Here is a 26924-nt window from a genome sequence, read left to right as displayed (position 1 = left end):
TTGAAAAGTGAAGTAGCACTACTAAAATAAGCACTAGACTATACAGCATTCTTTATTTATTTATATATATATTTCAAAATACCTTCATATTTAAAAAATATCTTTATTGCTAATATGTTTGAGCACTACATATCTTTCTGGGATATCTTACAGACAATGAATGATTAACACCTATAAATTCTGAATTTCACAGCTTAAAATTGACAGGTGACCAACAATTTTCTACACCAGTGTAGCTTTCTAAAGTTACAAAAAAAAAAAATAAATAAAAATAAAATATTACAGTAAAAGAAATGAACACAGTTTGAAATGTTACATTTTACTCCAAGGGTGCACTAGGATATCAGTCACTTGATAATTATACTGGAATTATATAAACAAATAATCTGACATCTTACTAGTATACACTATATATAAATAATGGTAAATGAACTTTTCACCAAAATTTAAACAGCATTGGCATTATGTATCAGCGACATCATCCTTTTTTCCAAAAAATTTTTGATAAAGAGAATATCCAACACCTATTGCTAAACATGCCACCACAGTGCCTTGAGCAGCTACTCGAAGCTGTATTAGGTATAGAGAAGTAGATGTCTTTCCACGATTTTTATAGCTGTAAACACCATAAAGACAAGCTAATGCAGCACCTGTTAAACCTTGAATGGGAAAAAAATAATAATAAAATAAATATAAAAACAAGTTAAATGTAAAGCAACCATTTGCAACATAACTTAAATGCTTAAGTGTATATCCATGGTTGGTCAGAAAACCAACCCTAGATGTTTTTCAGATATGAAAATAAGGGCATTTGCCCACATTTTCACTTTCAAAGCACAAAATGTAGACAAATGCCATAAATACCAGTGAAATTTATTCTAAAAACTATATATATATATGAAATATGAAAACAAAGAAGTGGAAAAAAAGGAAAAACGGGAAAAAACGATAAAATTCCTTGGCATTATTTACTTAATAATCGTAATAATTTTCTCCCATTTTATAATAATTTCAAGTTCAAGATCCATCACTGCTTCAAATATGAATCTCCTATTGCACTCAAAATTTGTAATTATAAAACTCTAGCTACTAATTTAGGCAACTTACAAGCTTTAGATCTTCCATGTCATTGTGATGATCCCATATATGCTCCTTACGTTGATCAACATCATAAACATATTATTACTGGTAACCTGGACATTATTAACAACATTCCACTAAAGTCCGCTATGGAAAAAGGTTTTAAATTCAGACCAGTCCATAAGGCCAACCTCAATAATATATATAAAGATATTTATCTGAATATCTTGAACTTTTGCAACAAGTTAGCATATAAATATACAATACCCCACGAAGCTTTTTATAATTGGATAAATGTTACATTTCAGGACATTAAAAAAATTATTTCTAAAACTTACTACCTTTACAATAATTCGCATATCAAGTACTTTAACCTGAAAAAAGCCATCTCAGATTTACAACAAAAATTTATTATCACTCCGGTAGATAAGGCTTCTAATAACTTTGCTATCTTTTGCAAGCAATTTTATTACACCACCCTTAAAAAGGAAGTAGAAAGTAGCTCCACCTTTTTACGCTGTAATCTCGGCATCAATACAATCATCAAAAAAATTATAGCCTTGCATAAAAAATTGCATACCAAAATTCGCAATTCTACTTTGCCTTTCTTGTATATGATAGCCAAATTCCATAAACATCCAGTTGGCTTCAGATTCATCACTAGTGCCAAAAAAAGTGGCTGTTATCATCCAGGTAAACAATTTTTCAAATTGTTAACTACCATTCTTATCAATATCCCTTCCACTTGGATCATTAACAATAACCACAGTATCATCAAAATTTTTAATTCCAATTCCAATACATATTCCAGCATATTTAGTATTGAAACATATGACTTCACCAACTTATTTACCTCCTTACCGCATCACTTGATTGTTAATGTACTTCATCAATTGTTCCTCAAATACAAAAACAGTATACCAACAGATGAGGTTACTTGGAACAACTATATCAACCTCTGTATTCTAAACAATTTCATCTACGATGGTAAATATTCTTATAAACAATCCATAGGAATTCCCATGGGTTCACAAATTTCTAGCATCGTAGCTAATCTATTTCTTCATTATTACGAACATCTATATATGCATAACAATTCGAACCTTAATTTTTATGCATTCCGCTATGTTGATGACATTCTTATTCTCAACATTCATTTTGAAAATATTGCTAAATCCATATATCCAACTGAACTCACTCTCAATAAAGAAAACCTTGGCAACCAACATGCAAATTTTCTAGATTTAAGTATTACTCTAAATAGTCCTCCTCTTCGTCACAATTTGGAACTATTCGACAAAAGAAGCGAATTTAATTTTAATATTATCTATTTAACAAATTGGAACTCGAACATTTCGATTAAGGTTCATAAAAATATAATCTACACACAAATTATCCGTTTGGCTAATATTAGTAGCAATCAATCACTTTTCGCTGGTGCTTTAAATGATCTTTATACCAAACTTCGCAATAATGACATTCCCATTAATTTTTTAAATTTTATTATAAAAAAATCTCTCTGATTTCATTAAAGAAAAATTCGGTTTCACCTTGCTCCACCTTGATTAGGGTTAATTCGATACCTGTATAGTTGTACATTTGAATGGTGGTATTTCCACTGCTTGGAAAGTGATCACACATTATGACTTCTATTAGAACGATGTTCGTGTTCTTTCACTTCCTAAGTTTTTCTTTTCATTTTTCGTAATTTAATATCATTATTTATGTCCAATCTTATTTTCTCTATTTTAACCACACAGAGGGCTCCCACAGTTCTCTTCTGAGCAACTCCACCATCGTTGTCATAGTTTTCCCTCTGTGTACATTCCATTCTTATTAATCATATTCGCATAATTGTATCTTATTAATCATGATCGCAAATTTGTATCTTCATTTCTTGATTATATTTCACTCAACTTATTTCTGCCAAATATAGGTATTTAATTTTTCTCCTCTTCATATTTTTTATTATATTTCATGTCTATCACTCAAAATATACACTACAAGCTAGCAGTATTAATTTCCACTTCTACTAACACTCTCATAGCCAAGGCCCTCTCTATGAGGTTGGGTACTTACACACCCAGCTTGCCTAGTATCCTTTAAACTCTTTTCCTTCTCTTTACATCTTTCTACTTTCTGATCTTCGTTTTTCCGTCCGTTGAACTATTAGTGTAATACGAGGGTGATTCGGACATTCTCACTTTTCTTATTCTCACTATCTTCGCCTCTATATTTTTAACTTCTTTTCCCTCCCCTACCTTGCATTGCTTCCTTTTTCTATACCGCTATCTTGTTATCTTGTTATTCATTATTTAACTTACATACTTTTGATTTAAATTTACGTTCTTACACACTTAATTTACTAAACACACTGCGCTTGCGTTCTTACATACTATCGACTCAATTTATTTCTAAATACACTACGTTACATAATTTATTAATCTAAATACATTGCGTTGCGGCTACCTCACTCATGTTTATGGAGTTTTAAACAATTTTAAAAAAATATTTTTATATCTTTTTTTTTTAATATCTATTTCATTTTTTATATCCATTTCATTTCTACAGCTTCTCCATCAGCATGAGTTTGCATAGAAACACAGTGTTTGGTACATGATCAGGTGTAGCCCCCTGATGACATACCTGATCTATGTACCAATTTTTAATTTTTATTTTATAATTTTTATCTCCATTACCCTCCCCTCTTTTTCTTTCAGCTTTTGTACATATGATTGGCCTGTTAATTCGGCATTAATTCAGATTTAATTCTACTTAATTTTATATAGGTTCTTAACATTCTTTTTTCTTCAACTAGGCTCGGCATTTTGTGTTTAATAACTTCTCCATCTATATTTATTTTTTTTTTTATTTTATTTTCATCGATGACACTTATATATATATATATATGAACAAATTACATCTATATATGTACAGATTCTCTTGAATCTACAGACTAGCTGCCATCTATCAACTGTGTTTAGAAGTAATAGTAGGCATTTTTATAATTAAGATAGTTTTAAAGATCACTGCAGGAGGTTGGGGACCCATTCAACAAATGTCAAGATAAGGTCGTGTTACATAAGCAGAGACTGAAGAAATTCTCTGGAATTTTGATCCAAATGTTAATGAAATTGAATAAAATAATTTGCACATAAGGCAGAGGATATTACTACAAAGGGGGGGGGGGGAAACAAGTAATAATGAAGTTTTATTTTTTGTGTTTTTTTCACTAAGTTTTGAATTTAATTTTATTTTTGACAGCAATTCTGCACTAATATTTGGCCATAAAGTTAAAATGAGAAAGAAATTAATATTTAAAAGCATTTATATGTAATGTGTTTTCAGACTTCCAAATTCCACTAGGGAATGTGCTAGAAGTACCCACCTTACTTATGCAGATATGCGAGTGACACTTTTAGTGCAACTCATGCAATACTTTACTTCTGCTCTACTTGGGAGATGCCTGAATGGATATTTATTGCTGAATTATTTTGTATTTCTAAATTAATTTGTATGCAAGAATGCTGCAAAATAAGCACACACTATATGACAAAGTATGACTCACAGAAGTTGCAAAAAGAACCTTTCAAAAATCTAATGCATAGCAGGGCTGCCCTCTGGGCATATCTTGAAACTTATAGTAGGTCCTGGCCAGAATTCACCTCCATTCCTCCTGTACAGCACCTGTCCAAGTGAGTTCCAAAGAAGAGTTTTAACTGCAGCCTAATCTGGTGCTCCAATTCATTCCAGATGTGTTCAGTGAGATTGAGATGTGGACTCTGAGCACATCAGTCCAAAGTTTCAACATAACTGCCCACCAACCATCTTGCATAACTTGAAGCATTGTTGTGCTAACACTGGCAGGTTCCATTTCCAAACTGCTGCTGTAGTGAAGATTTGTCCAAAATGTTCAAGTAGGTCACGGATGGATTTCATAGTTTTGGGCATAAGTCTGAAACAGCTCCATACCGCCTCTACCAAACTTCATGATCAAGATAAGTGCCACGACACCTTAGGGTGCCGCAACAACATTTCAGGGGTGCCAGGTAATTTGAGTTTATGTTACTTAAACTTATTATTTTTTTAAATTTTATATGTTTATTTCATTATAAAAAGGTGTAGTATCATTTTAAATTCATGGTGATCTATAATTGATGTTTATTTAGTACCTCTATATAAAGAATAAAATTATTATATAAATATATATAATTTGTATAATGAATTGTAATTTTGTTTATAATTATATTATTATAATAACTATCATATAACATGTTTCAAAATATTTTATATATACAGTAAGATCCCCGTATCCACAGGGGATACGTTCCAAGACCTACCGTGGATGGCTGAAACTGCAGATGTAAGTGAACACCTGCTGACCCCATATATAACGCGATTTTCTTGTACATATATAAGTATAATAAAGTTTAATTGATAAATTAAACACAGTAAGACACAACAAACATTAAATAGGGTAATAATAAAGTATAGCAGACTCTTGATTTACTGGGACATTCAAGACTCCAAATTAAAAAAAAAAAAAAAACGAGAAATCATAAAATTCAAGTAATAACTAGAATAGGTATAAACAGATATTTTGCAAGTTGTAAATAAGTGACAAGAATCGGCATTAAGTCGTCATTGGGAGATTAGTGTACTTATTATCTTGCAATCCCCACTGTCTTCACACCTACCACTCAAAAAAAGACCAAATGTTTAGTTTGTTTTAGTGTGTTGCGTCGATCATTGTGTTCCGTCGCACCACAAAAGGACAAATTTTGTTTTGTTATTTATGTCATGGATGTCGGAATTTTATTTTATTTTTTTATAGTAACTTTTTTTTTTAAAAATCGCGAAAATGATGGGCAACCAAAAGTTTTGCTTTTAAATTACACAAAAACTTGAAATATTCAAAAGTTTGAAAACAGTGCATCAGTTAAATCTCTAAAGAACCATTATAATGTTGGTGACCAAACCATACGCGACATTGTAAAAAATAAAGGGAAGCATCGTACTGGACACAAGAGTAGTAAGAGTTAAGTTTTTTTTTTTTCCCCCATGGGTAACTGAATCAGCAAATATGGGGGCACAACTATATATATATATATATATATATATAGAGAGAGAGAGAGAGAGAGAAAAATCACATTAACAGGCAGAAAATTGTGAGTAGGGGTGCCACAAAATAAAATAAATTAGTTAAGGGTGCCATTATTAAAAAATAAAAGTCAAACCACTATGATAACCTGTCAAAGTGTTACCCAATCTCCACACACTTATTCTATACCACCTTTTTCTACAACTCCGCAGTCCATGAACATCAATAAGAATACCATTTCAAAATGCTGCTGCTGCTGTTTTCACTTACAAAAATATTGGACTTGCGTGCAGCTGTTGCCCTATAACTAAACCTGAGGGTATGTAGCTCCCTGCAAATGGATTATGCACTAATGGATGTTTCTGTTTTTGCAGAAACATCCATTAGTGCATAATGGATGTTTAAACCTGGAAGACAAAGGCAGAGATGGATAGATGAAATTCATGAGTTTTTGAGTAGTAAATGGATGGCCAGTGCTCAAAACAGAAGGAACTGGAAAGTTGCTGGAGAGGCCTTCATCCTGCAGTGGATTGAAAATGGCTGATGATGATGGATGTTTCTGTTGCCTCTTGGACCTCCCCCCCCCACCAGTGATGTTTTCTGGGCAACATGTACGGCAAGAATTACCCTTTATAGCTTGTTGAACACATTCTGAGTTTGAGGCTATCCCGACCATATTTTCCCCCTTCTTTGTATGAATAATTACTTGCCACAGCTGGGGGAGATTCAGACTAGGTGCAGTGGCATGCACAGAGTCCGCAAATTTCTGATTCATAATCCATACTGGTTTCTAGCACACTGCTGCAAAAGCAGCCAAATAAGATGTATAATGATATGTATAAGCCAATATGCATGGATGGGAAACTTCTGACATGGTACATAATGCTCGTGGATGAGTGTGCATGCTTTTTGTCATATAGTGTGTGTGTGTTCTTGGGAAGACATGTTATGCACTTCCTAATGTATCACTTCCCTATCACCAAGGCCAGTTCTAGAACTTACAGGTATTGTATGTGAGACTATTGGAGAACAGGACAGAAAGAAAGAATCTTGGCTGGATTTGGGGGTAGGGGGTTGCACTCACTGCATCTCTCATGGACCACCCCTCACTATCACACCAAAGCTACTAATTGTCTAAAATTACATTATTCTACATCTAATAACATGTGCTGTTTTGCTATAATTATCCTGGCATACTGTTGACCAGTATGTCACCCAATCATTCAGCAGGCTAATGAAAGGTGATGCCTACCTGGCACTCTCTAGTGATGTAAATCTTGTAAAGGATGCAAGCTTTAGCTTGGTGGTTTTCTGATCTGCTTCTGAATAACCATCTCCTGAGAGTGCTTAGGTGATGGTAATTAGGCTGCATTTCAGAATCTAAAGATAAACTAGTGAAGTTTGACTGTCCAACAGTACTGTAAAAAGGAAAAATTTCTCATCTTATACATGGGTTTTGCTCATACCATGGACACTATTATATGAATTTCAGCTTGTTTACGATATTTAAACAAGTGGCCATGACAGAGAACCAAAACACTCCACACAGCATTTTATTTAATTTTTTTAATTATCTGATACTATGCTGATAAATGAAAGCAAAGCCAGCCTTCTCATTAGTCATGATTTAAATGTTTTATCATTGAAATACTTTAACTACCAATGCCAAACACCAAACTGGGACAGTCACAGGGTCCCATATGGATGAAAAACTTGATTCAGTAGATGTTATCAGTCATTTCTGAAGTCCATTAAATTGAGATGAAGAAACCACTTACTGTATTTGTATTACTACGGATCCTATCGGATAATCCTTGTATGGGTCATCTCACTTAGTATGATTTGCTGAAATTATAAAGCAGATTGTTTTGCAGGGGATTTGTGGCTATTACAAAAAAAAAATAATAAATAAAATAATGCAGAATGTTCCAAATATCTAACTGTATTTATGTGTATGCATTGCCAGGCAACAGAGAGGTAACCACCAGTGGTTCTTAGTGTCAAGTTGTTTGATTATGAATAATCTAAGGGATGTTAAAATTAACATAAAAGTTAGGTTAACCTCATTACTTTTCAATATAGCTGCCTCTCCTTGCAATACAAATCTTCCACCTAGATACGATAAAGGAAACTTCTTTGGGTGCGTGGTGAGCCACTCGTGCACATGAAACAATGATGCCATATTACCTGCAGTATATGGCCAAAGAAAATTTCCTGAACTATATAACAAGTGAATTAAGTCATCTGAAGGCCAAGAGAGATTATGCTAACCATATTTTCAGTCAAAAATAAGGTTATTCTGGAGAGTTACACGAGGAGGACAACTATAAATAGTGCTTCTATCATATACTTATCAAGCCAAAACATGCAATCTGGACAAGACTTCAAGGTTGATGTCAAAGTGATTTCTTTTGAAATTCTTATCTAATTGCAATAGCCATTAGTTTTGCAATGGAAAATTTATTTGTATTTCAAAGGGAAGAAAGACAGTAAAAAATTAAATTAAGAAAATTCTTATTTAATTGTGCCAAAGTAACTAAGACTGTGAGGAATCAGTATATTGTTCAATAAATTGTGTGCATTCTGTGACTGGTTTGCTTGTTTTGCTAAATGAAAAACAAGTTTCTGGGGGTAAAGTATGCAACTGTTCCTTCGCTAACTCAGTCAATGTGTGGAGATAAAAAAAAGCCCATAATTCCTCCCAATTTTATGGGATTCAAATGCAAACTTCCTGCAGACAACATGGAAGAGCAGCAATCATAACCACTGTGCTATCCATAAAGGTGTTTAAATGAAGAATTTCTTATTTAATATTTGCTGTTTCCATTTGGGGCAACCTCTTGAGCAACACTGCAATCACATCACACACATAGCAAAAATCTCTAAGTGCAGCCCTGTCTATATGATAGCTGTTTTCATTGTACTTAATTATAATTATTAAATTGTTCCCATTTATAGAGTGAAGTTTTTTTTTGGCATTCTGGGTCATGGTTAGGTTTGTAGGATTTTTGAGTATTGTTTCAGCTATCTTAGAATTTAGTTACACCAAGAAAGTTATGACTGGCTGCAAAATTGTGTTACATATAGCCATATGCAGACTTTTAACCCACCCGCAGTAGGCTCTTAGTCACAAGAAGGCATGCTGTTGCACTGCATTCAACACTAAATTAGGGGGGGGGAAGAAGAACCAAGAAATATTTTAAAATAGTCCAGTTTAAAATTTTATTCTGATACTGTATTGGATGATAAGAACAAATATATAAACTGAAACAAACAAAGTTATATGGGGGGGGACATGTCTTATACATCAAAACCCTGTATTTTGGATATGCTTTTCCAATTGAAAAAAATAATGAATGATGCAGACTGAAAATCAGGGCACATTATATATTAATGAATGAAAATTTAAATATTTAAATTTATGGGGAGCTACCGGTGGAACAACACATCCACTGCGTAAGAAAAAAATGAAAGATTTCCAAAGAGCTAAGGAACTACAGACAATTTTTAAACGAATACTTATTGTATCTGTAATAGTACCACAGAAGATTATCTTGGCAAAATCTGAATATAAGAAATAATCACAGAGAAAGAGAGAATGCAAACAGGGAGTTTTCATATATGTATAAATACAAAGCGGAAGAAGAAACAAATCATGATCATACACATATGTAATGGGTGTAGTAAAGTCTTAAATAACAATCAACTGAAGAATATTGATTACGAGATCTGGGTACAAGGTTATTACCATGTTGTCCAATTTTTGCAGCTCCAAGATTTTTGCAGTTCCGGCAAACACTAAGTTTTTATATATATAGTCATTTTCTTGACTTAATTGTTATACTAAATTATTTTCTATAAGTAGCTTTATAGTCCTAGTCAAGCTCCTTGGTTTATTTGAATTTAGAAAGTTAATACTAAATGTCTGTAGATCTTACCATTCATAATTTTCTGCCATTGTTATACAATACAGAATAGTGTAATGTAAATTCCAAACTTCATAGTGTAAGGTTTAATGTAAAACTAAATTGCACTGTATTAGAAATCTGTTAGGTTAGTATAGTATTATCATTTAATCAGTAAAATTTATTAATCTTATTAAATTTCATTGTTAATTAAATTATACTTGAATGGAAACATGACCCAGACTAGAGCAGCAAAAACAAAGTAGCAGTAGTACTGTAGCTCGTGAGAGAACCAAAGGGGATGATTCTCCAACGAATCACAGTCTAAAAAAATGTAAGAACTATGAAATGTTTGCACACTTGTCTAGAACAGGACATGATCTAGCCAGGGAAGTTGTCTGTGTGTGCTAGGTGCAGAGACTGAAGAAATTAGGAAATAACTCTGTGTTCTGATGGGTGTTTATGAGAGTTTGAGGTGTAGGGTATATGCCCTCAAAGAAATTGAGGGGACCAAGCTCTCAGCTGCCCAACTCAATGCCAGAGCTCACTCCTGTGCATCAGGCAACACAGCAGCAATCTCCAAAGCAAAATGCGCTGGTCCCACAGGAAGTAGTTATTGTTAGTGACTCTATTGTCAGGAAGACGGGGAATATATTATGCAAAAAGGTTAGGGACCAGGAGCAAAAGTTGATGACATTGTAGGGCAGATATCATCTTTTAGGGGCACAAAAGGTGATATTGTTGTACACGCTGGCACTAATGACCTTAAGAGAAAGAGAACTGCAAATTTACTTAAGTACAGGTCAATGCTGATAAAAAATCACAAGTCAGGATTAAATTTAAGTGTCTGCAATTCTGCCCAGACACAATAGGAGGAAATATATGATAAGAGCCTTGTCAATCAATTCGGCCCTGGAGAGATTGTTCAAGGCTCACAGGGTAGAATTTTTTTTCAACGTGGTCAGTGCTTGCAAACAGGAGAGACTGCTTCTACAGGGATGCGATACATGTAAATAGAAAGGGTGCAAGAATATTTCCTGATGTTATCGAGGCAGTGTTAGGTGGGTCAGAAAACTGTTAGCTTAGGGGGATTCAGAGACTAAAAGAGTAATAGTAGCTGCAGGCAGAGGTGAAAGTGATTCGTGCATTTCTTCTATTGTAACGAGCAGCAGCCTAAAGAAGAGCAAGTTGCTGTGAATTTCAAGAGCTGCTGGGAGTCATCATGGAACAAGCAAATACATGTGCTGTGTTAGGGTAACTAAGCGTAAGAACAGGTGCATGTATACCAATGCCAGAAGTATAGTAAATAAATTTGAAGTGTTGATCGAGGCATCAAACGCAGATATCGTTGGGATATCAGCAGTGCAGAATTGGAATTTGGGGAGTACAATGTGTACAGAGAGGGTAGGTAGAAAGAAAGGAGGGGTTATGCTTTTAGTTAAGAGACACAAAATCTAAGGAAGTGTATCCAGTTGACATGGGTGGAAAGTGCAATGTTGAGTCTGTTTAGTGTGACAAACACTGGGAAAGGGAAAACAAGAGCAAGAGTGTATTATAGGCATAATGACTCTATTGAGTACAATGAACAGTTGTGCAGAGAAATAGAATGGGCCAGTAAATCAGAATGTCTTGTAATGGGGGATTTCAACCTTCCAGATATTGACTGGAACTTGGGGGTTGGTCACTAGCACGGTAGCAAGATTTTTGTGGATTTATTGGAAGATTGTTTTCTACAGCAACATGTTTGAAGGACAACCAGAGGGAGTAATACTCTTGATCTGATATCAGCAGTGATTATTCATGCATTAAGAATTTGCAGTTAAAGGAACCAATAGGTGACAGTGATCAGTGTACTGATGTGGAATTTACTTAAAGATATAACTACCATCAAAGAGTAAAGGGAAGGGTCTTTGCTTTCATAAAGGTGACTACAGTGGATGTGAGATGAATTAATGAGGCTCGTGGCAGAGAAGAAAAATGCATGGGATGCATATAAATTAACATGCAACACAGGAGCCTACAGCAGATATAAGCTAGTCTGTAATCGAGTCACAAAGGAAGTTAAGCAGGCAAAGGCAGATTATGAGAAATCTTTGGCAAAGGATGCAAAAAAAAAACAAAAAAAAAAAAACAGCAGATTCTTTACTTGCACAAATTCTAGAAGGAAGGGGGATGAATCAGATTATTCCCCTTAACATAGATGGTTCAACTATTGATGATCCTACTCAAGTAGCTGATAAACTGAATGAGTATTTTGCATCTACATTCACACATGAGAAGTTATTCAAGGAGGGAAATGCTAGAAGTTTATCAAACTCTAACAGGGAACTAAGTGATTTTGTAATAACTGAGAGCAAAGTGGAGGATAAATTGTTGAAGTTAAACATAAAAAAGGCACCTGGGGTGGATGGAATCTATCCAGTTATATTGAAGGAAGCAATGAGGGAAGTTAGCAAACCCTTAGCAATAATTATGAGAGTATCCTTAGATTCAGGGGAGGTCCCCATGGACTGGAGATGTGTAAATGTAACCCCATTCACAAAGGGCGACACAAATAATTATAGTCTGTTAGTTTAACTTCTGTTCTGGGGAAAATAATGGAATCACTGGTTAAAGAGGTGATACAGGATCAACTAGACAAGACTGCAGTAATAGTTCTGACACAGCATGGGTTTGTTAAGAGGAAGTCTTGTCTGACCAATTTAATAGCATACTATGATGTAGTCACAAAGGAACTGGATGCAAAAATAATTTTGATATCATATACTTTGATTTCAGGAAAGCTTTTGATACTGTTGCACATGGAACAGCATTAAGGGTAAGTTGCTGCAATGGATAAAGGGATGGTTGAGGGAGAGACAGGAGAGAGTGGTATTAAATGGGAACGGCTCTATGTGGACTAATGTTATTAGTGGAGTCCCCTGGGTTTGGTGCTGGCACCATTGTTGTTTTGTGTATTTATGAATGATATCGATGAAATTATATCAGGCTTAATGTCCAAGTTTGCAGATGATAAAAGGTTGGCAGGGTTATTAATGACACTAAAACTGTAACCATTAGGAAATCATAGAAGCCTTGATACTTTAAAGGTTTGAAGACATTACCAAATATGTATCAAGCAAACCAAAAGGCATGGATGACATTAAAAAACTACAAAGAATAGATCAGAGACTTCAATCACAAGAAGAACAGAAAAATTTTGTTGTTTGTGGATAACTGCACCCCTCAGTATGAAGTAAATGACCTACATGCAATCACTGTCAACTACCCACCACCAAATATGACGTCAGTTCTTCAGCCACTTGACCAAGATGTAATCCAGTGTTTAAAGAAAAACTAACGAAGAATGCTATTAAACAAAATTGTGCTATCTTGAAAGCAAAATTCAATGCGAAATTGATATCTGCATGGGATGAAGTTGATGAAAAAGTGATCGGCAACTGCATCAAACATGCTGGATTTACTGCCTTGAATGATACAATGTGTGAAGTTTTGTATGCTTCTTCCATTAATTGCAAAGAACAGTCAAATAATAGGGAAGAAATATTTGAGCATGTGTGTCATCACCTAAACCTACAGGAAAACTTAAGCTTCAAAAGATTACACAGTGCAGGATGCAGACATATTGAATGTTTCTGGATATGCACGAATGAAGAGGAACTTATTGCAGACAATGGAATCTTCTGAAATTTGTAGTGATGAAGAACCTACTGTGGCTGAACAAGTTTCAGTAAAAGATGCTCATCAAGGAATAGACCTGTCAAAGTGAAGTAACTACTTCACATACCTTCATAATTCTCTTTTAAAACATGCTCTACCATTCAAACAGCATGTTTTGATGGATTATTTCGAAGTATGAAACAATTCTCTTGTTAGGTTAAATACCTATGTAGTGAAATTTCCAATTCAATTGTAATCATACTGCACTCTCAATCATAATTTTCTTGTGTAATACTGTAGTAAATCTTATAAATAAGATTATACTATATTGTATTAGTAGAATTACATTAAATGTTCAAGCTTTTACTTGTTTTGTTGCTGATTTTACGAATGATCGATATAACGTCCTTTCGATATAATGATTTGTTTTTCTCGTTCCCTCTGGCAGGGTTCGGCAACCTGCAGTTCATTAACTTTTAGCCCACATGTATGACAAGCTACGTATTTCCGCAAGCAAATATTTTCGAACATGAACTTTATTAAAAATAAATCAAGAAACCGTCTGAACAATGCAAATCTGTCAGCATGTTTAATTAAAGATAAAAATTAGAGCGTACTCGCCTGATGTTGAGACTTTCTCAAGAAGTTCAGCAGCAAAATTCACATTAATTCGCACCGAATTGGATGTTTATGTTTTTTCAGTATTAATAAATAATTTTTCAAAAAATATTATTTTTTTTTCAATAAAACACCTATTTTTAATAAACACTATTCCATTTCTTAAAAACTCAGCTTGAGCTGAAGTGCATCTCTTTGGATTCTTTTTTTATTAAATCAAAAAAGGAAGGTTGCGAACCCATGCCCTATGGGGTCGTTATACAGAGCTTAGACTGTATTGCCATTTATTGTACACAGCTGTACAAGTATATCCCAGACAATAGGTAACCTGTAGTACATGTAAAAGTATTATATTGTGGCATTCAATTAAAAAAAACTTCCACTCACAAAACATTTTATATACAATCAGTGACCCAAAGCTAAAATTTACACAATTCTTCAAAGTCCCACTTTCACAGTTTATGACCTGTTTGTTTTGAACCAACACAATACTATAATTTAAAAGAACATACAAACTGGCATAAAGTTGTGTTGATGATATTTATAAACATAATTTAAAAATTATTTAGCATTCATTGAATGAGTTATTTCAACCTAATGCTTCATGAATGAATCAAGAAATTCACATAATCAGTGTGTGATTTTTCTGACAGTATAGTTCTCATTTGAATAGCATGTAAAGTATAGTATAGGAAAGTACATATAGTTTTCATTTGTCAAAATGTACTTTCTTGCTCATTCTCTTTGATCCTTGGTATTCTTTAAGAAACAGCTTGCTTATAGTAAAAGCAAAATTTTGTGTAAAATAGAAACTTACCGACAGCCATAAATGGTGCATCTTTACTTTTTCGTATTAGTTTACTTGCATGGGATTCGTCTTTATATTCTGCTGTATCAAATATATCTTTACTTTCCCCAGCCATCAGTAATCTGAAAATAGAAAAATGAGTTCTTATATATTTAATGCCATACGTGGATCTTAAATATTCTTTTAGGGGCATGGTGTGCAGGTATATCAAGGACTGGAAACTGGTGACATAAAGAGCAATGTAATTCTTTAAGAAATTAAAAGGCAGATCACACTCCTTGTAGGTTTAAGTGCTCATTATTTCATCTATTTCCAGTTTAAATGTCATACACCTAATATGGTGCATCCACTCGAAAATCAGAATCTATAAACCTATAGAATCTATACACGTTACAAATTTATTTTTAAGCCAGAACACACTTTTAACTTTTCTTTAAAAAAAAAAAATTAATGCAGGTCATTTACCATTAAGCAAAATATTACAAATTGATTTGTAAGAGTACCACAGATAAGGTTAGAGAGGCCAAGGCTGCATATGAGAATGCAATGGCTAAGATAGCAAAGAATGGGGACATGGAATTTTTACCGATATTGCAGATGAGTTGAACAGGTACTCTGCATCTGTCTTTACTGAAGAAATACCATGCTGAGAAGAAGCTGTGCAAGTAAGGCTGACTCATATGAAATTAGTGATTTTGAAATTACAGATGATTGTTCGTTAAAATAACTTTTAAGCCACCAGGGAGTATATCGAAACCACTCAAGTTTATTATGAGGGGCATCTTTAGAGTCAGGAGAGATTTCTTTGAATTGGCACTTCTCCAATATGTATCACCAATACAAAGTGGTTCTAAGAGCAAAGGTGGTAACTACAGATCAGTTAGTCAGACATCAGTGGCATTCTAAATAACACAAAACATGGCTTTGTTACAGAAAAAACACGTTTTTTAACCAACTTAGTAAGCTTTTTTGATACAATTACTCATGAGCTGGATGTAGGAGAATTTCAACATAGTTTATTTGGATTTTAGCAAGGCATTTGACTCAGTCCCTCGTAAGAGGCTACTGTATAAGCTGGAATAGGTTGGAATTACTGGAAAAATTCTAAAATGGACTGCTGGGTGGCTACAGGGCAGAAGGCAGAGGGTTATGATTAATGGATATTCTTCAGATTGGTGCAAAATTAGAAGTGGGGGTTCCTCAAGGATTGGTTTTTCGACCACCGTAGCTTCTGATTTTCATAAACAACATCAATGATGTAATAGCAGGCTTGATGTGAAAATTGGCAGTTGTAAATATTTGTAGAGCAGTTAAAGATCAGTACCAAGCAGCACTCCTTCAGGATACCTTAAACAGGCTGCAAGAATGGTCAGAAAAGTGGCAGCTATGTTTTAATGCAGCAAAATGCAAAGTATTACACTTGGAGAACAACTGCCCCAATATAAATTTACACTTAGTGGAGTTGAATTAAAAACAGTAGAGGAAGAAAGGGATCTGAGAGTTATAATACAGGGGTATGAAGTTTTCTGAGCAGTGTAAACAGTCAGCCGGGAAAGCCCATGGTGTCCTATTGATGACTTATCAAACATTATCCTGTACAGATATGGAAGTCATAGTCCCACTGTATAAGGTTTAATTGTAAGACCACATTTGGAATACTGTGCCCAAGTACAAAGACTTCATCTGAAAAAAAAAAAAAAAAAAGACACTGAGCTTCTTGAAAGGATCCAAAGATACAGGCAACTTGCATGGTGAGATTAGCAAAAGGGCAACCACATGAGGAAAGAGTGGATACGTGGGCTACAGAGTTTGACAACCAGGTGCCTACAAGGTGACCTAATTGAGTTTTATAAGGCTCTGAGAGGGGATAGTAAAAAGAATGAAGGCAGAATTTTCACTGTTATAGAGAATTTCAGAACTTGGTGAGAGCATAAATTCAAATTACAGGGGAAGAGGTTTAAACTAAATTGTAGGAATAGCCAGCAAGTCATTAATTGCTGGAACAAGTGCCTTTGAAGGTAGTTGAGGCTAAGAGTTTGAATAAATTCAAAGGTCAACTAGATAGTTACTTATGTGAGGAGGGAAGCAAATAATTTGTATTTTTACCTACTTTTTTTTTTCTTCAGCCAGTGCAGCAAAAGCCTGTGGCTTCCTTGCAATATATGGTTATTACTATCTTCGCTTTTAGAAATATTATGGGAAAAAGTCTAACTTACCTTTCAGAACTTTTATGGCCTTGTTTTCACTCTGTGGCTGAGTTAGTCAGTCTCTCGCATAGATAGCAAGGTTTTTCCCCCAGAAACTGTGGGTTTTCATCCAGCAAAACAGGCAAATCAACCAGAGAACACATGCAATTTACAAACACAATACACATGGGTAGTTAAATTAACATTCTGGGTGACCCTAATAAATTGTTTTTTTTAACCCTTCAGAATGAGTCTGATAGGTATACTGATATCTCCCTTGCAATGTAACTCCTTCATAGCACACACATAATGAACAGACTCCATTTTGTCACAGACCCCAGTTTGTGGGCCACTGCTCTCTGGGAATAAGGTCTAGTGATTATAGGGATCAGTGAAGAATTTTCCATTATCATCTGTAAACCACTCTGACAAGATACAAGTTTTATGCATTATCCTGTTGGAAGTAATTGTTCCCTACAATACAGACATTCAACATAAGTGTATGACTTCTAAATATGGTCTAAAAATCTATCACTAGTAACACAGAAACCATGGTACTCATGAACTCCCAGAAAAGCATGCTCCCTTTTGCCTATAGTGTTGTGGTCATGCTATATATTTTTGGCACCTTATGTTAACCTGCCATCAGCATGATGCATTCATCTATCAAGAGACTCGTTTCTTCAATCTAAAATAATATTTTCACAAGAAAAATCAGGCAGATGGGCTGCATCACACTTCACCAGAAAATTTTTTCTTTTAAGACTAATGCAATGCCATTCTTGTAACTTGCCATTAACAGCAGCATTCGTTAGAAACAGATTTATAAGCTTGCATGCAATACAATAAAAAATCTCACTACAAAAACTTCTCGGGATAAATTCTGCCTCCCTCTAATATACCCAAGTAGTGATTTTCATTTTAGTATACTTAAATATTCAATTTAAAAATCAGTAATAAAATGGAAAAAAAAAAAAAAAAAGTTCTAAAAAAGTCAAAATACAGTCAAACCTCTTTAATGAACTTCCATTTGAGAATTTTTTTCGATTTCCCCATGGTCATTACATCGAAAATAGTTTCCGTATAATGAAGAAAGTTTCCATATAACAAATTGATTTTGAGAGACATAGATAATATTGTTTTCACCTCTAGCTTTTAAGCAATGAGCTGATGCTGTAGAAAGCATGAATTAAGAGCTAAAGGGATTAAGAATTAATCCCATAAGCTTTTAAGAGCTAAACGGACTAATTCTTTAGAGCTAAAATATTCCACAATTTATTGGTGCCCGTAAAACCTATACAGCCACACCCTGGCTTAATACTAGACTGATGGAAATTCGACTTAAAGTAAGTTTTTGCCAGCCAGTGCAAATTTTAAAAAAATAATAGATAAATAAAAATGGTGCAAATGTATTTTGCATCCCATAGAAATAAATGGAGGTATCATGAAAATATTGTAATCTGAACCCAATAACACATTGTTTTTTTGGTAATTTGTTCCAAGACCTAGGAAGTTAAATTTTGCTATATAAAACTATCTCTCTAAAAGGTCATTTTTATAATGGCAATTGCACTACACTTTCTATGTTATCATATGTTACGTTATAAGAATAGATTTTGAACGCAGTTGTGATATTTTTCTTAAACACATTTCTGGAGGGCAAAACCACACAACAAAAACAAATTTGCACTTTCCGGTTTATTCGGCTTTTCTGTTAGTGCAATCTATTATAAACGGGTAGTAAACTCCATCTTATTGCATTTATGATAATACCGATAACTGGAATTCTATGGGTTTTTACGTTACGGTATTATGGTGAAATGAGTTCCCCTTCACTGCAATCTTCAATCATATAAAAAACAAATAAATTTTCAGAATCTTTTCTTCATTCCTATTTAATTATTATAATGGTGAAGGGAAAGGTACCAACGGAAAGTACAAGTGCTGGCAGTGCTAGGAAATTAAACAAAATTGATTTAGAAATGAAGATGATTAATTAAGAACTACGAAGCAGGACAAAGTTTGTCATCTATTGTGTGAAATTAGGTCTCGTTGCTTCAACAGTGAATACTATTTTAAGGGAGAGTGCGCATATAAAAGAACATGTTAAACTAAAGGATCAATGCATTTAAGATCAAAAGTGATCACAAAACAGCGTTCAGGTGCTATATCGAAGATGAAAAAGCGATTAATAATATTGATGGAAAATCAGATCCAGAAGCAAGTGTCCCCAAGTCCAATGGCCATTCAAGCAAAAGCAAGAAGTATTTATGAAGATATTAAGGATAAGTACGGCAAACCCCAAGCCAAGTTCGTGGCAAGCAACAAGTGGTTTAATAGGTTCAAGCATCGCGCTGATTTCCAAAACATTAAAGTATGCGGTGAAGTTGCCAGTGCCGATTCTACTGCTGCAGAGAAATTGTGATGTGTTGAAAAAAACCCCTTCTAAATCTCAACAGCCCTCAACTTCTGCAGGGGCGTGCTTATCAGCTGGAGAGTTAATTCTGGCAATGATGCTCGAATGGTAAAACTTTCTGACATTACGCTTGTCTCCTTTCTCTTTTTGTAATTTTATAATTATTGTAATTTTTCCTGTGCACAAGATAAAAAAAAATTGAATAAATAATTCTATTTACATGTTTGTCAAACATTTCTTTTTTGCTTCAATCAAATTTGCGAATGTTGCATAAGCATTTAGGGAAATTCCGACTTACATAGAGTTCCGCGGAACAGAACCCTTACTTAACCGTCAGGGAGTTTCTGTACCGACTGCCAGCTCTACTGTATCGAGAAGTTGGGCTGATCAACTGCTATCTATGTGTCCACAGCCATTAGCAAAGATTAAGACATATTACCGACACGGACACTGGCGAACCTGTTTTCTACTGAAGCACCCTATTAGAAAATTAGGAGAGAGTGATTTTCCTTTTTCCCTGAAATTTTTCCATTGTTTGGCAGAAATTAGTAATCCACACTTTCACTAAATTTCACCTGTGTCTGTTTTAGGGACCACCTGTTTGTAGGTGGTCCCTAAATCAGTTTTGCTTTAGCTGTGCAAGTACCCTTACAACATCTAAGAGGAAATCCTTGGGCGTAGTGTTTAATAGTGTAGATCGGGGTGTTAAAAAAACAAAAAAATGCTTTAAAATTTGGTATCCGTTCTGAAAAACTGTTCTGATTCTCAAACTGTTTGAGGAAACGGGACCTAGTCGAAGCATATGAAATTATGCCTGTATGAAGACATAGATGAAGCTGACTTTAAGTGGGGGAAGTTGATTTGAGACCAAAACATGCAGATGTTGGGGCCATTAATAAAAAGTGGCTATGGAATACGCATCTTTTCTGGGGCACAAAACATTTCAAGTCAGTCAGTTCTGGTTGGCTGGACAAATTTTAAGTCCCATGGCTTACTCAAAAAAGTTATTTCTGGTGAAAGTGGAGTTGTAATCGAAGAAGACTGTAGCCATTGGAAAGAAACAGTTTTGAAAAAAAAAAAAAATTTATGGAGAACTACGAGCCCAAAGACATAATCAACGGTAATGAAACAGATTTGCACCAACGTCTTGGTTTATGCAAATATGGCTGGTAATGAAAAACTGTAGCTTTTGGTAATAGGCAAAAGTAAACAACCCCAATGTTTCAAAGGAGTAAAGTTGTTAAGAGCTGGACTAAAACTACAACAAAAGGTCTTGGATGACAAGTAAATTTCGATAGAAATATGATGAAAAAAAACCCCCAAAAAATCACATTGATTATCAACAACAGCCCCACCAACCTACACTCGGTAATTTCGAAACTTATAAGCGTGAAGCTTGTTTTTTTTCCTCCGAATACCTCATCTAAACTGCAGCCAATGGACCAAGGCATTATCAAGAATTTGATAATGCAGAAGGTGCATAATGAAATAATTATACTGAGTATAATACAGTATAATCTTCCTAACAGTATAATCTGTTAGCTTAGTATAGTATTGTCAATTAATCAATTAAATTTGTAAATCTTATTAATTTTTATTGTTAATCAAATCGTATTTAAATGGAAATCAGACTCCAGACTAGAGCAGCAAAGCAAAGTGCACAAAGCAGCGGATGTGGTGTGGTTCAGGGAAGAACCAAAGAGGGTGGTTCTCCAATGCACCACAGTCTAAAAAGATGTGCGAAATGTTTGCGGACCTTTCTGGAACAGGAGATCTGGCCAAGGATGTGTGCGTGTGTGTGTGTGCGCGCGCCAGGTGCAGAGAGTGTGAAGAAATTAGGTGCCAACTCAGCATTCTGATGGGCATCTATGAGAGTTTCAGCGGTAGATGCTCTTGAAGAAATTAATGAGGGCCCATCAAGCTCTCATCTGCCCAACTCAATGCCAGAGCTCACTCTTGCGCATCAGGCAACACTTGGCAATCTTCAGGGCAGAATGCACTGATCCCACAGCAGTTAGTTACTGTCGGTGACTCAATTGTCAGGGAAATGAGAAAAATATATTGTGCAAAAAAAATAGGTGGAATAGGACCAGGGTTTGTTTGCCAAGGGCAAAAGTTATGATGTTTAGAGCAAAAGCCTCAGCATCTCAACCAGATGGGTCTGTGTGACTAGAAAATGAAAGCCAGATGGAACTGTGAACATTAAAATCACCAAGGAAAATTACCTCACTGTTAGGAAAGTTGGACTGGAGGAAATAAAGTTGCAAAGAGAGGAAGTCAGGGAGTTCCAAGTGATATAGTGGAGTTGGGAGAATTGTAGAGACAACAGATGAATTTGACAAGGTACAAGGTATTCGTGTAATGATTGCGGCCTCCAGGGTTTCCCCTATATACCGCTGTATCTTCTGTAGTTTATTTATAGCCGGCAAGTGTGTATAAATGTATGTGTGTATGTTTTAGTGTAGGTTCTGATGGGTGTTGTTTGCCGGCCCTGGAGACTTTGCAGCCTGGAGGCAGGGGGGGAAGCCATCTGCGTCCAGACTCCCGTACCTTGCCACGAGGAGGCGCTCCAGGGGTTAGTAACCGCAAAGAGGGTTTCCAACCAGTGGTAAACCCGTGAAAGTTATGGGAAGGAGAAGTAGGACAAAGAAAGAAGAGAGATATTCTCTTAAGAAAGGAGCAGAAAACGATAGGATGAATTAACAACTAAGAACAGAGAGGAAAGTTAGGTTTTCTCCGACTGGAAGAGGAGCCCAACCTCAGCCAGCCAGAGAAAGGAAAACTCAAGAAACAAATTTAATTGTGTCTGAGACACCAAGAAAATAACTTAACTTAACTTAGCATCTAATTACAAAATTTTCCAAAAATTTACAGTGAGAAGACAAGACTTCTGAGAAGCCCAGAAGAACTTGTCTGAACAATAGTTGGTAAGAGTTTTAAACAGTTACACTAAATAACAAGCAATCTAATAACCTTCAGTGATTTTGTTAGAACTGCATTTCTAGTATCTTAACACACAATGAGGAAAATTGAGATTTAACAAGGCTATTAACTCCGAGAGTCATAATAAAATTAAGATCACAATTACATAAAAAGAGGAAGTTGTAATTCTAAACAATAATTTTTTTTTTTTTTAATCCAAAATTTTGAGTTAAACAGGATGAGCTGTGTTTAGCATCTTTCGTCTTCTAAACACGGAGTTAGCATAGTTACAAAAAGCTGAGAAGGATTCTGATGTTTCCAAAAATTTTGGGAAATCATCTAGGGTGTAAACATTTTGACAGAATAAGTTTGGTTGAGTGAGGTTTTATTTAGTGCATCAGCATCTATGGCCATAGTGCACCAGACAGAATGAGGTAGAGAGATTAGCCAGAGAAGATCGAAAAGAGGATATTCCAAATTACCAAGTCTCTGACTGGAAATATAATAATAGAGGCATGTTATGCAAGAAAGCAAGCGTATGAGCTTATGTAGCATCAGCCCAAAAAAAAAAAAAAAGATTTCACACAACCATTCCCTCTAAATGTTTGTCCAGTTCCTCTTTGAATTTATTTAAGCTATCAACTTCCACAACAGATGGAAGTTTGTTCCAGCAATTAACCACCCGCTAGCTAAAGGCAAATTTCCACACATCTATTCTACAACTCTTTCCTCAATTTGAATTTATGCCCACTTAGATTTGTACTCTGAGCAAGTGGAAGAATCCCATCAGAATTCAGCGTGCTCAACCCATTCAAGACCTTATACACCTCAATCAGATCACCTTGCGGGTGCCTAGTCCCCAGCCGCTGCAATTTGCAGGACTTCAGCATCTCTTGCTAAGAGCATCCCTTCATTCCACTCACTAATATTGTTGCCCTTCTCTGTACACACTCAAGCAAATCTACATCAGAGAATGATACTGATGAAGGTATATCAGGATTAATGTCCAAGTTTACAAATGATACAAAGGTTGGCAGGGTTGTTAATGACAGTAATGGCAGTGTGCTACTGCAACAGGACCTAGATAATTTGGGCAGATGGGCTAAGAAGTGGCAACTAAAGTTTAACATTGACAAATGCAAAGTGCTGCATATAGGTAGCAATAACCCAAGAGAAATGTATCAACTGTGTGGTACTACATCCATGGAAGTGGAAAGTGAGAAAGACCTGAGGGTAATTGTGCAGTCAAATATTAAGTTTGCTGAGCAGTGTAGATGGGCTGCCAGGGCAGGTCATGGAGTCTTGTCAATGATATATAGGAATTTTTCTAGCAGGGCCAGGGAGGTGATTATCCGTTGTACAAGGCAATGGTCAGGCTATACCTAGAGAACTGTGTACAGGTCTGGAGGCCTCATTTTAGGAAGGATGTAGAGTTGCTAGAATGAGTACAAAGGGGGTGCTCTTACCAAGAAATGCTTAAGTTCTGCAAATTGCAGCACCGGAAGAGTAGGCACCTGTGAGGTGATCTGATTGAGGTGTATAAAGCCTTGAATGGGTTGAGCAAGCTGAATGTTGACGGGAGTCTTCCTCTTGCTCAGACTAAGAACCTGAGGGAGCATAGATTCAAATTGAGGAAAGATAGTTGTAGAATAAATGTGCAGAAATTTGCCTTTAGCCAACAGGTGGTTGACTGGTGGAACAGACTTCCATCTTTTGTTGTGGAAGTTATTATTACTTAACCACATGGTGCAAGGAAGCCTGAGGCTTATGCTGCACCAGCCAAAAAAAAAAAAAAATTCCCCAAGTTATTCTGAGAGAGAGAAAAGGGAATCGCCAAGAAAGAGAAGAATGATGATATCCAGCTCAGGACCCTGGGTGTGCCAAGCTTTGTGCCAAGTTCATACTCACCAGATGTGAACCCGTGGGGTGAAAGTTGATAGCCTAAATAAATTTAAGGCTAAGCTGGACAAGCATTTGGAATGAATGGAGGAGTGAAATGGGAGGGTTTTTTTTTTTTTTTTTTTTTTAGCTGATGCTGCATCAGCTTGCTTTTTTGCATCGTATGCCTCTACTAAAGCTAATAAGAGACATAATAAGGATGGTTCCATGACAGATGTATGAAAGTTTGCTTTCAGCCAGAGAGTACTGACAAACTTGAATGTGGTGTTGTGTAACTAGCTAATTTGAATAAATTGAAGAAATGGTTAGATAAATAGTTAGATGGAATATACAAACAAAGTTGGTAGGGTTTTTTTTGGGGGGGGGATAATGCTTGCTGTATAAGCTTTCTTCCTTGCCATATACTGATGTTATTGCATTAGTATATTGTAAAAATAAATGAAATATTCATCGTTTACTGACTAATAAACACAAGATGTAGCAATTTGCTTGATAACTCGTCAGAAAAATTAAGTAGACAGGTTTGCTAAATGCTTTCCATAAAACTACTAGACATACGCGAAGAAAGATTAATAATAAAAAATAATAACAATAATAATAAAACTCGTTGGTAGTAGATAATGGTAAGAAATATTAATCTCAGATATAATAGAACCAAACTGAATTTAACTTTGACTGTATAGATTTTTTTCATTCATTTATTACTTTTTTAATTAAGAAACTTCTTTCACTTTCACTTCCTAATGGCAACGTTTCGCGTGGTTTTTCCAAACCATTGGAATATACCGGCTTGTGTTCACATTGGTAATATTTGGTTAACTAAGTAATAGAAAATAACTGAAATTTTACAAAAAAATAGCTGAATATTTATTTAAAAAAATATACATTACCTGTAACAGGACTCGAAACTGAACTGAACGAATTTGTCGAATGAATTACTCAAGGTTATGCCCTGTTCCAATCGAAGAACTTACGTACGAAGAAGAGGTTATTGCGTCATTCACGATTCGCCAGAAAGTGTTCCGGTAAAAGCGGAATATAAAAAAAATATGCTGAAGCAGAGGGCGCTGTTTGCCGGAAATTTAGAAATATGACGTCTGGTAATTATTAGTTTATATTATCACCAAATTCGTTGCACTGTGTAATTACTAATGGTGCTTTTATATGTTTCTCAGTATATATTTTAAAAGCAGTCTTCATTAAGTAAAATTTCTTAACTTATCTGTTGTATTAATTCCCTTGAGATTGATGAGTTGGAAGTCCGTAATAAAACATTTTATGCTTTGAGATATTAATATTGCTTGAGTTATACAAACATATAGACGAAAATTGATTTACCTGTTCTGTTTGTAGCATTGCACAGATTTGAACGACATGGGAGATTCTATGCATTACGCTGATGGCTGGACCAGGTTAGCATCGTCATTTGTGATTCTTTACTGAATCAAACCATTTTATACTTTTCATACGCAGTTTTTGAGGTGCATGTAAGTCTTCAGTATATTCACAAAGTATTAGTAAGGTGAGTCAAAGTTAATCACTCAGGAAATGAAAAACGCCATACGTAAAGAATGGCTTTATCTTAAACATATTAATTTTTTTTGTTTGTTTTTTGTATTATTTAATATAATTTTGTTTCAAAGTTATAAGCCATACTCTTTACTTACGCAGAGAGAGTGGGCAATACTCACGTAGCAATTTTTTTTTTAATGCAGTAATTCTAGAAATTAAGTTTACATTCAATCATAATCTTTTTGTGGAAGGTTACCTAGTCCATATTCAGTATCTATTACAAACTGTTTCTTATGCACCTTGCAAGGTGGTAAGTTATAATTCAGTTTTTTGGATAAAAGCGAAATCTGGTCCTGCGATAATGTACACGAGGGAAGATTTGTAACCTGTTGATATGTAGGTAAGTTTCACCCTCGCCCAATGTTCAACTGAGTTTCATCCCCTCGTCCAACATTCAACTTACCTACATATCAACAGGTTACAAATCTTTCCTCCTCAAGAGGTGAATTTAACTTGCCACCTTGCAAGCTACCTAAGAAACAGTTTGTAATAGATATTGAATTTGTGCTTCATAATGTTCCACAAAAAGGTTTATTTATTCAATGAGTTAACCGAGTAGTGAATAACATAAAAGGCACGCAACTTCCTAAATCAAATACACATGAGAATTCAATCATAATAGATTTTTTTCCCCCAATTCTCTTATGGATTTGTGTTAATCATACATTATTTTAATCTGTATTTTACTATGGGCAATTTTATTGTGCATAGTAAAATTAAAAATAGTAAAGTTATTAGTTTGGTGTTACAAGAAATA

At 35.0% G+C, this 26924-nt stretch overlaps 2 protein-coding genes across 3 annotated transcripts in view; one reads left to right on the top strand and one right to left on the bottom strand.

The window, feature by feature from the left end:
- Positions 1–281: 281 nt before the first annotated feature.
- Positions 282–26091, bottom strand: LOC150075084 (HIG1 domain family member 1A, mitochondrial). 2 transcript variants are annotated; one of them, XM_090389293.1, is made up of 3 exons: positions 25934–26091; positions 15182–15294; positions 282–659 (listed from the first exon to the last, which is right to left on the bottom strand). In XM_090389293.1, the coding sequence occupies exons 1-3, from the start codon at positions 25969–25971 to the stop codon at positions 463–465; spliced, it is 348 nt and encodes a 115-aa protein (XP_090245419.1). In that variant the 5' UTR covers positions 25972–26091; the 3' UTR covers positions 282–462. The 2 variants fall into 2 exon arrangements, with proteins under 2 accessions (XP_090245419.1, XP_090245420.1); XM_090389294.1 differs by lacking the exon at positions 25934–26091 and adding an exon at positions 25486–25589 and having other exon boundaries at positions 283–659.
- LOC150075083 (uncharacterized) overlaps positions 25672–26924 on the top strand; it is a 175539-nt gene continuing 174286 nt past the window's right edge. Inside the window, exons 1-2 of the mRNA XM_090389087.1 lie at positions 25672–25695; positions 25949–26007. The gene's annotated coding sequence lies outside the window, so the exon portion shown is untranslated. The remainder of the gene's footprint in view (positions 25696–25948; positions 26008–26924) is intronic.

The sequence above is a fragment of the Mastigoproctus giganteus genome, chromosome 14 (genome assembly GCF_048544385.1).
Source record: "Mastigoproctus giganteus isolate SK-2022 chromosome 14, ASM4854438v1, whole genome shotgun sequence".
NCBI classification, from domain to species: domain Eukaryota; kingdom Metazoa; phylum Arthropoda; class Arachnida; order Uropygi; family Thelyphonidae; genus Mastigoproctus; species Mastigoproctus giganteus.
Note: the sequence above shows the minus strand (reverse complement) of the source record. Positions and strands in the feature narration are given on the sequence as shown.